Raw genomic sequence first — 14,782 nt, forward strand, 5'->3', positions numbered from 1 at the left:
GTTGATACATGCTGAGGCCATCTCAATTTAACTTAGTGATAGAAAGTGCAATATAGAGTGAAATACAGCAGTAGAAGACCAATTGAAGTATCTTGAGTGTTGCTATGAAGTATCTTGAGTGTTGCTATTATTGTATTAATTTTTCAGTAGACTTACATAGCACATATGCAATGAAGTTATAAATGAGGTTAGTGATGCTGAAAAATAAGAAGATTACAAAATAATCAATAGCAATATAAATCTAATGTCTTAAGTAGCAACCATGGACCATCACCAATTCCTTTGACCATGGGCACTATAGTTCTTTTGACAGGAGATTGTTTGTCATAAAGGTAGAAGTATGTAGCTCTTCAACAGTTACCTGTTTGCCAAAAGTAGAGTTTATAATCAAAGGCAGGCACCAGTTGGTCCATTTTGGATCACATATACATTAGCCAATGATTTGAAGCCATTTGCTTTTTTGGTTTTGCTTCAAACCTATGTATTAGAGTTTCTAGGTGCAGACCATTATACCAGTGAAAGGACAGAAATGATCAAAAATAGGTTTCTGCTGCTCATAGTAATGTGCTGGAGGGAGGAGGAAAAAAAAATTGGTGGCTGCTATATTTTGATTGCCATAAACATAGAGTTTTGGCTGTGATCTGCACTACATTTATCATATATTAATATGATTAATATGTAAATTATGTTAGTTATGAATAAAATGTCCTCATATTTTTCTCCTTGCTTAATGGAATACTGAGAAAAGCGATTACTGTAGCCATGAAACAAGATGTTTAATGAAGCTGGAGGTATAAAGCTAAATTAAAGTGCAAGAGAAGATGTTTAGCCCACTAATTACCAGAGATGTCCAATATAAATATTACATTACCTTGAGGATCAGAGACACTTTTGGAAAAAGCAGTTTTCTATTAACATATTAACAAAATATTTTTTCCATACAGGTTAACCTTCTAAACCTGATTTGCATTCAAGTGTTAAATCGTTAGTATAAAACATAATCTAACAGTATTTAAATGGGTGCAGGTTTTGCTTCTGGTATGACAATTAAGCTTACTATTTTGTAGGTAATTTTGATTATAATAGTTTTCATTCTACTTCATATACCTTCAAGTCACATTTTCATAAAAGATAAATTGTGGTACAATAACATTTTCTCAAACAGCTGTTCCAAAACAGTTATTCATAGCTAACCAGTCCTAGTGCATTAAAAAGTAGTGCATTAAAAAGTATAATTCCTACTTAATTCTTTAACGTTCTAAAGGAAAAATTTCTGGAATACAGATGTGATTGTGTCTTAAAACACATCAATTTTTCATTATTTTGATTTTTAAAGTGGAGGAATGGAAGCATTAACACAAATTTGTTTGACTACATGGAATTAAAACAGCATGGAGACTTCACTGTCAAGTAATGAATTATTTAAAGCTGTGTTATCTGGAGTTGGCTCTATCATCCTTTTGTCTTAACCATGGACACTATATTATTTGAGTTTAGCCAAGGAGCTTGTATTTTCTCCATCTTTTTGAGTCTCTAAAATTACTGTTGCAGATTTGCTTTCCATGATGTGGCAACATTACCTTATATAATGTATGGAATTCATTAACAGCCTTATTTTCAAGATGATCAAATATTTGTTGTGTCTATTCTGATCAAATCACTGAACCAGGCAAAAAGTTGATGTTGGTGAGAAGTGCAGCTCTTTGATTGTTCAGATGGTTTGAATCAGTAATTTAGAACACTAAGCATTAAAAGCATCATTTATTAATTTCTTTTCATTAAAAGAGTTTTATAAAGGAAAGGAATTAGATTTTTTTTTTTTGGTCATGTTTTAGTTAGGGCATCACGGTATCTCTCCATGGTTAGACACAGGATATGCTTGGTGGAGGGTTTGGTAGAACATATGAAAACTGTTTGCATGAAATTGGAAAGCATTTGAATTGTGTTTTGGAGCTGTATGAAGTTTGCAGCCATTTTGTGTTCTTACAGATTTTCCATTCTGTATTTAGATTTTTGTGTTTTGTCTCAGCTATGAAAATGCCTTTCAGAACTGACAAGTGTCTGGAAAGTACCAGTGTTTATCCAGGAGTTTCTCTTAGCCTGATCACTCTTAGGAGTACTTACAAATCACATCTCCCTGTATTTCCTTTACAAATACAGGAACAGTTGACTCACATTTATTAAAAGAAATGCCTACTTTTTATACAGAGTTTTTACAGAAATTATGTCAAATTTCTACAAGAAAGAAATCCGTATTTGGTACATTTGATTTGGTTTTTAAAGAACAAAGGAATCCTGATAATCTTTGAGACACTGACTGCCACAGAAGAGGTTTTTTTTAAAAAAAACTCTTTTTTCTTTGGAAGTTACGCATCTTTCCCGTGCTGAAATGCATTTGTCAAAAGTTTCATCTATTGCATTCATTAATAGAAGTTTCTTGGATGCCTCTGAATTCTTCAGACTTTCTAAGAGTTCTCTTACTGCCTCTGTGGTAAATGGAATGTATTTAGTGAAGACAGATAGCTTGGCCAGCTCTGATGTATTTTAAATTAGAAGTAAATATGATGGTTTAGTGCAAGAATGAACAGTAATATTTTTCTCTTACTATCTGATGCTTGGTCTAAGTAGAAAGTGTTGTCCAGGTATTTATTTCCAATGTCCGCTTCAGATCAAAGCACTAATTTTATTCACTTTTTCTCTGTATCAGTCACACACCCTGTTTGAATCTGGAGGCCTTTGCTCTTGGACATTGTCCTCCTTTCTCTCCTAGACCACCAACATTCAAAGTAGCTTTCTCTGTGGGTGGGATGAATAATCTGTGAAGCTGCTTTGCTGATGACCAGTGACACCAGCAAACACCATAAATCCCATAGTGTACAACTGTGCCTTCACCTCAGTGGTGTACACAGTTTGCCTTCACCTCCAAGGATGTGAGTTAGGGGTGATCCCACTGCTCTCAAAGCAGTTTTTTTCAAATAACCAGTTTGGTTCTGGCATCAATAAGAGCAGCTGGACTTTCTGCTCCTCAGCCAGGGAGTGTAGTGGGCCTGTGATCAGACTGGTATATCCCTTTTTTCCAGTTCCCAGTGTCCTGCCCAATATACAGCAAGAGCAAGCATTAATCCATCAATGACCAAAAAAGTTTTGATGCCACATTCCCTTTTGCTTAGCTTTTTCCCTGTCAAAGAAAATAGAATACATGAGGAATTACAGTGGTGGTGTGGGAACTATGGGGAGATTGTAAGTTGTTTGTATGGGCACTTTGAGGAACAGAAGGAGTTGGAACTGAGAAGGGAAGTTGGAAGAGACAAAAGGCAGAATTTTTTAAGGAGCTAAGGGTTGCAGTTTAACTGCTGGTGACATAACTTATTTCCTCAAGTAGATTTTAGTTTGGTTGTGTTTGTTGTTTTTATTTTGTTGGGTTTTTTGTTACATTTTTGTTTCGGTTTTGTTTGTTTGTTTGTATTAAGTTTTGGGTTTTTTTTGTGACAATTAAAGAAGTACATTACTATAAAGACTTTAAGGGTTTTAATGATAGTGTTGGGACTTTGCATATGTTTTCATAGTCATGTTGTTAATAATTTGAACTTTTTTCAGCAAATGTACCTGTTTTCCTGAAAAATCAATCATGTAGGATAAGGTGGATCATTTGATCTTGTGGTGGTGCTTGAATACACACAAATGTGGGCTGTATTTCCAGGAGTAAGTGTGTTAAGTCCCAGCTAAAGGCATGAATCTGAAAAGAATTATTTGAGCTAGTTATTAACACCTCTCAGTGCAATGCAGAAGAATACAAATATACTTCGTGTTCTGCTGTATGTGTAAGCAATGAAAAGAATATTGAAATAGTAGATTCAGTTCTGTTGGCTACTCTTCTAAAGGCTTTTGTGAAATTACACTATGATGATGTGTATGTTAGCCAATGGGGAAATTATCCATGCAGTGAGACTCAGACTTACTCATTTTGTCTTGAAAAGGGAAGTAATTATATGGAGAGCCAGGCTTCAGTCTAAAGCAAGGCATTAACAAGTCTCAGTGTAGAAATAAGCATTTTTAAACACAACTGTAATAAACAGCTGTGGTCACTTCCCTCAGCATGTTGTGATTTCTTCATTATGTGGTATTTTTCACAAAGGTGTCTTGTATTTTGAACAGGCATTCTAAAACTTGAGATAAACACTACTGTAGTTTGAATAGGAGTTATAAGCTTGATGTAAACATTGTTCAAGTTTGTCTGTCCTTTATGCAACAGAGCCCACTCAATGAGCCCAGTAATGATTTCCAGTCTTAAAAATCTATGAATATCCAATTGACTCAATGGTTGCCTTTGATCTTGTGGTTTCTTGATCCATTGTTGTGATTTATTCACATAATCTGTCAACAATAATGCGAGCAACTTCCGTGTCTTCAGTTTATTTCTTTATAAAGTCTTGCCTGAAATGATTGATTATAATCATCAGGGTCCAGATCCAGGGTCTGTAGTGCAAGAAAATAAAAACACATTTTGGGTAATGATTCTGTCTTTATGTTTACCCAGCTGAATGCCAACTATTAGATTGGGCAGGCCAGCAGCTGCTCTGTGGATTAAGAGGCTTCAGAATTAAGTTGTGCTCTTCAGATAAAACGTTTAATACTGTTCTGTGTTGTAAGAGGAGCAGATTTGTTGTCATTATAGGTTTGTCATAGTTAATGTGGCAAACTACCTTTAATGATTTAAAAGAACTCCAGTAGATTCCCAGTCTTGGTTGACCATATCCCCTCCCACCTGCTCTGCATCACTCCTCAAAGGTCCTCAGCCTTCCATACCTCTTGAGCAAGCATGACAATGCAAACAAACCTTCCCTGAGCTTTCTGTGCCCTTTATTTTATCTTTCTTTCTAATTTGGTGTGTGCCTGCAGCTGCCAGCTCTGCAGCCTTTGGATACTTTGCAGGGCTAAGTCTGACCAGTTTACTGAGGAGAAATTAGAGCTGACAAGGAGCAGCTCTGTGCCACTTAGGAGAAAAGAAAGAGCTGGGTTATTTGCTGGCTTCCTGTCATTTTATTTGGAAGGAGTGAGGGAAGATAGGGAGGAAGGGAAATGTAAGATGGCCTGTGTTAGCTGCTGCTTGTGCTTCAGGAGGATGGTATTTAAGAAGGGTTATGGGAGGTAGAGCTGGCTGGTTAGACGTTGTAGGATAGTGAGACATCCACCCTTGTAAAGGAAACCTTCTTTTCCTCTTCTTGATGAGACACGAACTTCTCTCTTGATCATCCCACCACCTCTTCCTTTGCAGTCGCTAGGAGAAACTGTTTGTTTTGTCTAGACTTTAGGCTGAAGTCACTCAGCCTTCCAGGTGGGTGTCTTCATGGTGAGTCAACATCACCCCACACCCCAGACTGCCTGCCCAGAATGCAGTCCCAGAAACTAACCCCACTCTTCCTCCTACAAAATACTAAGCAGAAACATCTATCCCATGTGGAAGCAGCTATTTGACCCATGTGGAGTCAAAGTTTATCCTCCTTATGGGCCTCTGATATCTCCATTGTCTAGGCTTTCAGCTTTCTGCTGTTCCATCCATTGAATGCAGATGCTGACACATGGCTTTAGGCAAATCCCAAACCAGTGTGTGAGGCTATCTGCAATTGACAAGAAATGTGTCAGCAAAATTTAAGATAACAGAACCTGAGGCTTGGAGGACCAGCCTTTCTCTTGATCTGATAGGAGATGAGAAAAGAGTGTCCCCCTCTTTGGGCAGCTGTGGAGGAAGGGGGGAACTAGACTTTGAACTCTGGAACAGGACATGGGATTGAGGTTCAACATGACCAGCAGCCCATAACTGTACCCTGCAGTGCTAAAATGGTTCTAATACGGGTCTAACAAAACCCTCATAGTGGTTTGACTAGACCTACTTGAGCCTTTGGAATTGAGTTTGAGGTGAGAAATCAATGGGTTTAGTACCCTAAGAGGCATGCCAGAGGATGTGCTTTCTGTTGAGCTGTCTTCTGTGAAGATTCTTCATCCCAGGGCACTGGATGAGTTTTAGGGTCATTATTGTATTCTTGCCTGAGTTTTAGGGTCATTATTGTATTCTTGCCTGAAGTTCAAGATGCTCATAGTAGGGGCACATTTGTGATGCTACTTCTGACACGTCTGTTGTCCCTTTTCATGAAAGTAAGAAGGACCTGAGGTTTTGCCAGGAGAGAACGGCTACAGAAGATAGGGCATTTATACAACGACTACTACTACTACTGAAAAGATAGAAGAAATGTTGGGTAGGTGGTGAGTGGATGTAAAAAAGATGTAAAAATTGGAGAGCTTAGGGTTTATAGCCAACTGAAGGCACTGATTCCTTTATTTCTTTGAAGCAGCAGTTCAGGATGTTGCAGGGTACCTTTACAGCTCAGGTTTGTTTGTGCCCCATAGATGCAAGGTAGCAATGCAATGGAATGGCTTTGCTTTGGCCTCTGGTGTCTGTACTTTGGCATGCAGGGCATTAGGTGTGTCCCTGAAGGGAAACTTCAAATTTGGTGGAATCCAGTTTGCATGCAGCAGAGCTGCCCAGCTATCACAACTAAAATGTAGTAAATAGGAAAAACTGGGGCATTTATTGTGAATGTTCGTTGTTTTTGCAAACTAAAATGTACCCAACATGGGTGCTAAAAGAATAAGCAAGCAAAGAAAGACACAGTTTTGCAGAGTACTTTAGATTGGAAGGGACTTCAGGAGGCCTCCTAGTCCAATCCTTTAAAGGTATTTGAGATAATTTTTGATTTGTCAATGTACCTTTTTGGTGTGGAACTCTAATTTTTGTGCTTAGACTAGGTTGACAGATTTCAAATTGAAGCATGAACTTTGTATTTGAGATGACAGGGGATCTGGTATGTTTTAGAAGTAGTCGTGTACATAGATATTTGTTGGGGAGTGGTGATGAGGATATCATTGCTATGAATGCTATATTTAAAATGCTAGGGTGTAGTTCGATCTCAAACAGATTGCTTCACATTTTGGTTTGGAATTAAAATAAAGAGTAACTTCACGCAGAACAGGTCTGCAGTATGCAGTGATTCATCTAAGGTGAAGTTTCCATATATTTAACAAGCAAAATTCTTGTTTGGCTTCAGCTCATATTTAAAGAATTTGATTTAGCACTTAGCATTCAAACTCAGTAACTTACTAGTGCTGTCTTATATGTGTGGATTCACCTGTTAAAAACTAATCTCTTTCTTAGGGATTATTCATATGGCCTTTGAATGAATTCTCCTTTTGAGACAGACTTCTGTGGATTTCTGTCTTTCATGGTAACAGAAGAAGTTGGGGGAAGCCAGGGAGGAGCTGCATAAATTGTTCCTTGTATGAGCATTGAATTCTGATGGCTTATATAAGGCTTTGTAATGCTGAAAGATAGCTGTAATTTACCTGTTACCTTCACCAGGTGTTTGGTATCAACAGATTGCTGTGAAGTGAGAAGGCTATTGTTTGACAGTGGTCAAAACTAAACGTAATAGTCAAAAGTATATAAAAGGGGTTATTTATTGTTATTGCTTTCTAAGTGAGATATTTTTGACTAACTTGAGGTGTGCTAGAGATTATATTTTTTTATTAATAGAATAAAATGTTTATTTAAGGCTTGTCTCACGCTATGCTGGTTCTCAAGGTAAAGAAAATATCTCCATCTTAATGAACAAATCATCCCCCAATCGTCCCTTCAAGTAAGCCAGCCAGTTAATTTTAAACTTGAGTCAAAATTGTAGTTCACACAGTGTAATTACAGGTATGCAGATATATTCTGTCAAAACATTGCTTTTCATTACTGATCTTGGAATAGTTATTGCTGTCTCTTGTCAAGTTAGTTTCTTATTAACTTTTAGGAGGATGTAACTTGTCAGTCTAGGAAAAAGAGTTTGAAAAAACTAGATAGTAGATCCTGTGTGAAAAATCTACATTAGTACCTAAGCACGTATGGTAGAAAATACAATGCCAATTAAAAAAAAAAAAAGAAGGTGGGACAGGTATCATGAAAGATCAGGGACGAAATAAGTCTTGTAAGCTTGATATCTGGAATGGACAAAGGAATAGAAACAATAAGGAATATAGTAGTTGGTAGCTGGGTGAACATGATTTATATAATATAGTTGGTGAAAATTACATACCTTTCTGGAAGGAAGGTTATGCCTCTCCAACAAAGGGTTCAAAACACATTTAAGTAAGGATCATGTGGTTTTTCTTGTTAAGATTTCCAGAAAGCCTCTTGTCAAAATTTTCTTGAAGAAACTAAAGTAGTGTGAGACTTAAAAGGTTCTTGCAGAGATATCTAATTGGTTATAAAGTTGGAGTGAAGGGATGGGGTACAGTTCAGTCCTCACCAGGGAAGGCAGCCACCTGTAATGCACGTGCATGAAAATGGGATGAACCATTCAGTGATGTTTTCTTGATGGATCAGCAGGGGCTGGTCCTAAATGTGGAGAATTATAGTAAGCTCTTACAAGACCGGGTGGCTGAGTGATAAAAGAGTGCGTAAACTTTTATGAAGATAAATGTAGAGTAATGTAAGTGGAAAAAAAATTGTAACAGTTCATATAAAATGATAGCCTCTGAGCTGAGTGCATTTCTGTGCATATAGAGGCAAATGAAACTATGGTGTGCATGGAAACAATGGGGTTTGATTGTTAAGCATCTCTCTTAGTATGATCCCTGGGAAGTGCAAGTCTTCAAAAACAACAAAAATTTCTTCAAAAAACACAAAAGGTAGTGGTTTTATTCCTGCAAGGTAATCAGGCTGTGCATGAAAGGTTGTGCCACGGGCTTTTACAGCTGATGGGGGTTTACATGATCTTAGTGGGGGGCTATCTAAGTTCATGCAGAGAAACTGAAAAGAACTAAATATGTAGGAATCACATTTGAATCATATCCACATCAGGAAGTCTCTGAGCTTCAGAATAGATAGTTTCTCAAGAAGTAGTAATAGAAAATATCATCTATATTAACCTTGCTTTTCATCTTCCCTGAGCACATGCTGTCGGCTGTTGTCAGAGTCAGGATACAAGAGCTCTAGTGAGGAAGGTTTTTATACAGATCAGATGTAGCCTTTCCTCAGAATTTCAGTGCCGTGACTTAGAGAGGTTGGTCCATCCTTTTTGCATCATTAAGAATTAATGACTATCTTTTCATCAAAAATGGTAGGTCAGATACTCTGCATTTGTATTGGAAAGAGTAACTTTACATTCTTCCATCAGAAAACATAAAATTCATTTGCTTTTGTCATTTTAGATCTAGAACTGTTAGGTTTATCATCACTAAAGTCTGTATTTTGGAGGAGTGCAGTGTGATGCTGATGACTGTTCTGTTACCAAAAGATGGTGGATGTTCCTGGTTATTTTTATTTTTCATACAAAATTGCTTAAATTTTCTCACTGTATATAAATAAAGAAGTAAATTTTCTCATTCTGTGCATTTGCAAATTATTCTTTTACTTTTGCCCTATTCATGTTAATTCAGATTTTCTCCATTGCTATGAAAGATACTCGGTAAGGAAGAGGTCAACAAGTTAACTCTCACTGATAGCTGAGGATGAACAAAATGGCAGCTTAGGAAATGACAGCAGAGACCATGAGAAACTAAAGCTCTAATTTAAGAGAAAATTGTTTCTTTCAACTTGTGGTTCAAATGTGTACCCTCTCTCTTTAGCAAGAGATGCTCTCTTATTTATGTTCCTGTACATCATGATGTTCTTTAATCTTTACATAGCTTCAATTCCTTTGCTATGAAAGAACATGTTTCTGATGAGTTACTGAGAGCTGGCACTATGGTGACTTCTGCTTTTTTCATGTTTTGTCAGCCAGCAGCATGGATAACAAAAATATTGTTCATAAAATAGTTCCAAAATGTTGAGATTACTTTAAATTTGTCTTTTTTGTATGTCCTATGAGTGTTTTTGTTTCTTTCTGCGCTGTCTCATTTTCTTTTTGAAATTTTCCATTAGCCAGAGAAAGATAATGAAGTATGCTAATTTTTATTTCCATTCTCAGCTTTTTATTATATGCAATGGCAGAGCTACAGTGCTAAGCAGTTTTAAAAGGGAGAAGCAAAGTAGTGAAGCACAACTACCTCCATGGTAATGGTATTCATTGTTTCAGTCACTAACTATTGTTATTCATTAGAGACAGCTAATAGAGTCTGAAAGGCTGAATTGTTACTTTTAAAACCAGTGAAAACCAATAAGCATAATTAAACTGCATTTTAATTTACTTCAGAAATACAAGCCTGGTCGATGTGATGATATTTTGAAATGGAAGCCACCCAGCCTGAACTCAGTTGATTTTCGTCTAAAGATAACAAGAGTTGGTGGAGAGGGGTATGTAATCTCTTCCCTTTTTAAATCTGTAGCAGTGGTATGAATGTCCCTTAGCAGTTAATCTGTCCTCTGAGATTTCTTGACACTTCCTGGGGCTAAGCCTTTCTATATTCTCTAGAACTTGTTCATTCAAAATATAAGCAACTGTTGTAATTATCATTGTACTGAAAACAATGGCAGATGTTTATATTGTGAATTTATTCATTCTTAAATGAAGTTTCTTCAAATTTCTGAAAAAAGTCCCATTTGGATTTGGCACTAGTCTGTACGTTTTTGAGAGTAGGCAGGCTGTATTAGCTTAAATTCTTAAAACTGTTTTTCATTGATTTTAGACAAAATGAGAACAACTGAAGCTTTCTTCTACTTTAGAACTGTGCACAATGACAGTTTTGTTTGTCAGCACTTGTTTTCTTAGAGAAAACGGTACTTGTTTTCTTAGAGAAAAACAAAGCCTGACATTTTTACTTGTTAGTAAACAAGTAAAATTGGTATTGGATTCTTTGGTATTGTCTTTAAAACCATTAAAATCTTAATCAAAAACAGTGAGTTTTAATGGCAGAAGACATGAAAATCTTTACATTGGTCCTGCTATTTGCCTAGTTCAGTCACTGCACATATTAAATAGGGGTTATTTCCATATTTCGTTGTGCTGGGAAGGGGAAGGGAAAGACTGAATCTCTAGATTAAGCCTGCTTTGGAAAAGTTCTTGGTTAAAATGAAATTAATGTTTTTTAGGTTGTTTAGTGTTTTAACATCTGGGACTCATTTCAACTGACGATGTGAAATACTGACATTTAACTTTTCTTTTTCTTGGTGCCACAGGCAACTCAGTATGATTAAACAATTGATTCAGATATTGCTTGCATATTCCAGGGTGCTAATAATGGCCCACTTAACTTTTAGACATTTGCATGTGACATTAATGAAAACATTTGGTGAATAGAGAGAATCTTAAGGATATGAGGTTTTTATGAAAAAAAATATTCTCAACTGATAAGTTCTCAGTGTTTAATGAGATCAGAATTATCTGTTCAAATTTTTGTGTTTGAAAATGCAATAAGTCTTCAGTGACATCATAACTATTTCAGAGAACACACAGAAATACTTCATTTTACTTCAGATAATCAGCTGATTACAACATTTTATGTTTGTTTGCAATTTATTTAAGTCACAGGATGATTTAATATGAAAGATTTATGTAAAAGTTCTTTTAAAATTGCCCATTATTTGATAGGAAGGTTATTTTATAAGAGTATTTTTATGACTTCTGCTGGAGTTTACACATATACAGTATTAGCATGTGATTCAGAAACAAAATGCAACACATTTTTCATTTCATATTAATAAAGGAGTATTGGTTGACTAGTTATCTCTGATTTCAGATACCAAATTGTAAGTGCTGTTGTGTTATATTTAATATATTACATCATAGATTATTTGATTAGAACATGAAAAGGTTATAAAATACGAGCCAGCAAAAAAGCTATTTTTAAAAAGTTAGTAGCAGTTAATAACAAATTATTAAAGAATGGCTGATCCATTGTAGAATTGAAATAACTTTCTAACATTTAGAAAAGTTCTATCATATTTCAGCTGTGTGAAAATGAAGCAGTTCTTGTATTATGGAAATAACTACCTGAATTACTCTGTAAATAATGTAATATTTAAATATGTCAGTATTTATGCTGCTCTCACATGCATATAGAAAATCCTAGAAATCTGATATTTCTTAAATAAAGTACAGTTCTTCCAGGTAAGTTTTACTCCATCACACATGACAATTGATTGCTACTAAGTGCATTCATCCAATAAAAATAAAATTTAATGAAGTATGGGGCAGAAAAGAATAACTTAACACTCTTGGAAGAGAGGTATTTATCTTACATAATGTCCTATGAAACAGTAGCTTCTGCTCAGTGAAACACAAACTGTGAATGAAATACTCCTGGTCTGTCTGCTTTAGTTGTTACTTTGGATAAATTCTAAAGTCATTTGAAGAAACTTTGGAATAAAACAGGTTTTGAAACAGTTGACCAGAGTTTTAAATGAAGCATCTTTAACTTTAGACTGTATAAAGACAGTTACTGAGTTCTGAGCACTAACTAAAATTCTGTTTGAATTGATGAACTGAGTATCTCATTTCTGCAGTTCTAATGTGACAACACTGGGCTTCCTGCTTCCTCCCACCACACTGAGATTAAAAGCAAGCATTGATACTGGTTTCAACTTTTTAGGTAACGAAAATTTTCTTCTTCAGTAATCCAAAAAGGAATTACAGCACTACAGAATGGGTAAGGTTGGGAGGGGACCACCGTGGGTTGGTCATCTGGTCCAGCCTCCCTTCTCAAGCAGTCATCCTAGAGCTCATGGCACAGGATTGCACCCAGATGGTTCTTGAATATGTCCAGTGAAGGAGACTCCACAAATCTCTCTGGGCAATCCATTCCAGTGCTTGGTCACTGACATAGTAAGAAGTTCTTCCTCTTGTTCAGGTGGAACTTCCTGTGCATCACTTTCTGCCCATTGTCTCTTGTCCTATTGCTTGGCACCACCAAGAAAAGCCTGGCTCCAACCTCTGATATCTCCCTTTAGATACCTACAGACATTGATGAGGTCCCCTCTCAGTCTTCTCTTCTCGAGGCTGAACAGGCTTAGCTCCTTCAGGCTTTCCTTGTAAGACAGATGCTCCAGTCTCAGTCATGCTTGTTGCCCTCCACTGGACCTGCTCCCGGAGCTCCAGGTCTCTCTTGTACCAGTTCTTGTACAGAACTGGGCACAGCCCTCCAGATGTGGCCTTACAAGAGCAGAGTAGAGGGGCAGGATCCCCTCCTCTGACCTACTGGCAATGCTGTTCCTAATGCACCCCGGGATACCATTGGCATTCTTGGCCACAAGGGCACTGCTGGCTCATGAACAGCTTGTTGTCCAGCAGAGGCCCCAGGTCTTTCTCTGCAGAGCTGGTTTCCAGCAGATCAGCCCTCAGCCTGTAGTGGCACATGGGGTTATTCCTCCCCACATGCAGGACTGTGCATATTTCCCTTGGACAAATTTTAGAAAGTTCCTCTCTGCCCCTCTCTCCAGCCTGCTGAGGCCCTTCTGAAGGGTTGCAGAGCCCTCTGGGGTATCAGCCACTCCTCCAGCTTTGTGTCATCAGTGAACTTGCTGAGGAGGCCTCTGCCCCTCCATCCAAGACATGGAGGAATAAATGAAACAATACTGGGCCCACTACTGAACCTTGGGGAGCACCACTAGTGACAGGCCTCCAACTAGACCCTGTGCCACTGATCACAATCCTCTGGGATCTGCCATTCAGCCAGTGAATCTGTTGGGCATTTGACAGCAAAATACTAGAGATGTGGCTGAAGTACTGGAACAGAATTTACAGAAGTTGCATGTTGTTTTGACACAAATTCAAACAACATTTACAGAAATAGAAGGTATGCCTTTGTATTGATGTCTTACAGACAAATAAGGAGCCCACATTAAAATATTGATCTCAAATACATAACAGCCTGAAACAATGTGAATGGGGATTGTCTGTAATTTCTGTAAAGAAAGTCCTCTGAAAGAAAGTCCTCTGTTCTGATTTACAGTTCATCTTTAAATCTTGAAATGTGGACATAACTACACCTGTTCTGCAGTTGTGTGTGATCTTATCACGGTGTACAGCCTGGGCAGTAGTGCTACAAACTGAACCAAATCACAGAGCTACAACCATGCAGCCCTTGCATTTATAGTTCCCTACTCACTCAAATAGTGAAAAAAAAAAACATATAGGAGCATTATTTATTCAGTAACATGAGATTAGAGTTCTGTCAGCTATTGGACATGTCTTTTAGATAGCATATGTAATTGAGATCCTGAACAATTGTAAACAATCTTGTGCATTTTTCATCTGAATAAAGGAGTTACCTCTGGGGAGTTTGCCAGATTTTAGTCAGTGTGATTATTTTCCATCTATGTAAATTCCCCTGTGTTTTGAGTTGAGCATTTCCATCCATAGATCAGTTTGCAAAAGAAGTGTTAACTGCAAAATAGCTGCTGTTTCACCCCAGATGTAGTCCTGTTACGGATGAATGACCAATTGCTTTTATCTGGGCTTCAGTTATTTCACTCTTGATATTGGAGGGAGTTCTGCCACTGAATTAAAAAGGATTGGTCTTATGATCTGTGAAGTACTTTTAGAATAAGCCTGACAAAGATGAAGACTGCATAACAAAGAATAAACATAAAGAAAAAATATACTATTGCATCCTAAAGAAAGGCAGGGTTTCTGTAACCTCAGTGACCTAATACTGACACTCCTGTTCAATGCACATATTTGAAAGAAATTGCATTATTGCACCTTGGTGAGTTACATCTTATCAGCTGAGCCTTGGTAATTGTCTCCTCTGCATTATCATAGTCCAGCCTTTCCAAGCATCAGGATGATGGTTAGATTGACTCTTT

The 14,782-nt window shown here is 37.2% G+C and overlaps 1 protein-coding gene across 2 annotated transcripts in view; it reads left to right on the forward strand.

The window, feature by feature from the left end:
- RNGTT (RNA guanylyltransferase and 5'-phosphatase) overlaps nt 1-14,782 on the forward strand; it is a 170,390-nt gene that overhangs the window by 96,621 nt on the left and 58,987 nt on the right. For both annotated transcript variants that reach the window (XM_053938712.1, XM_053938713.1), the window contains exon 13: nt 10,233-10,333. In XM_053938712.1, the coding sequence (XP_053794687.1) occupies nt 10,233-10,333 (101 nt within the window). The remainder of the gene's footprint in view (nt 1-10,232; nt 10,334-14,782) is intronic.

This window comes from Vidua chalybeata, chromosome 3 (assembly GCF_026979565.1).
Source record: "Vidua chalybeata isolate OUT-0048 chromosome 3, bVidCha1 merged haplotype, whole genome shotgun sequence".
Taxonomy (NCBI): Eukaryota; Metazoa; Chordata; class Aves; order Passeriformes; family Viduidae; genus Vidua; species Vidua chalybeata.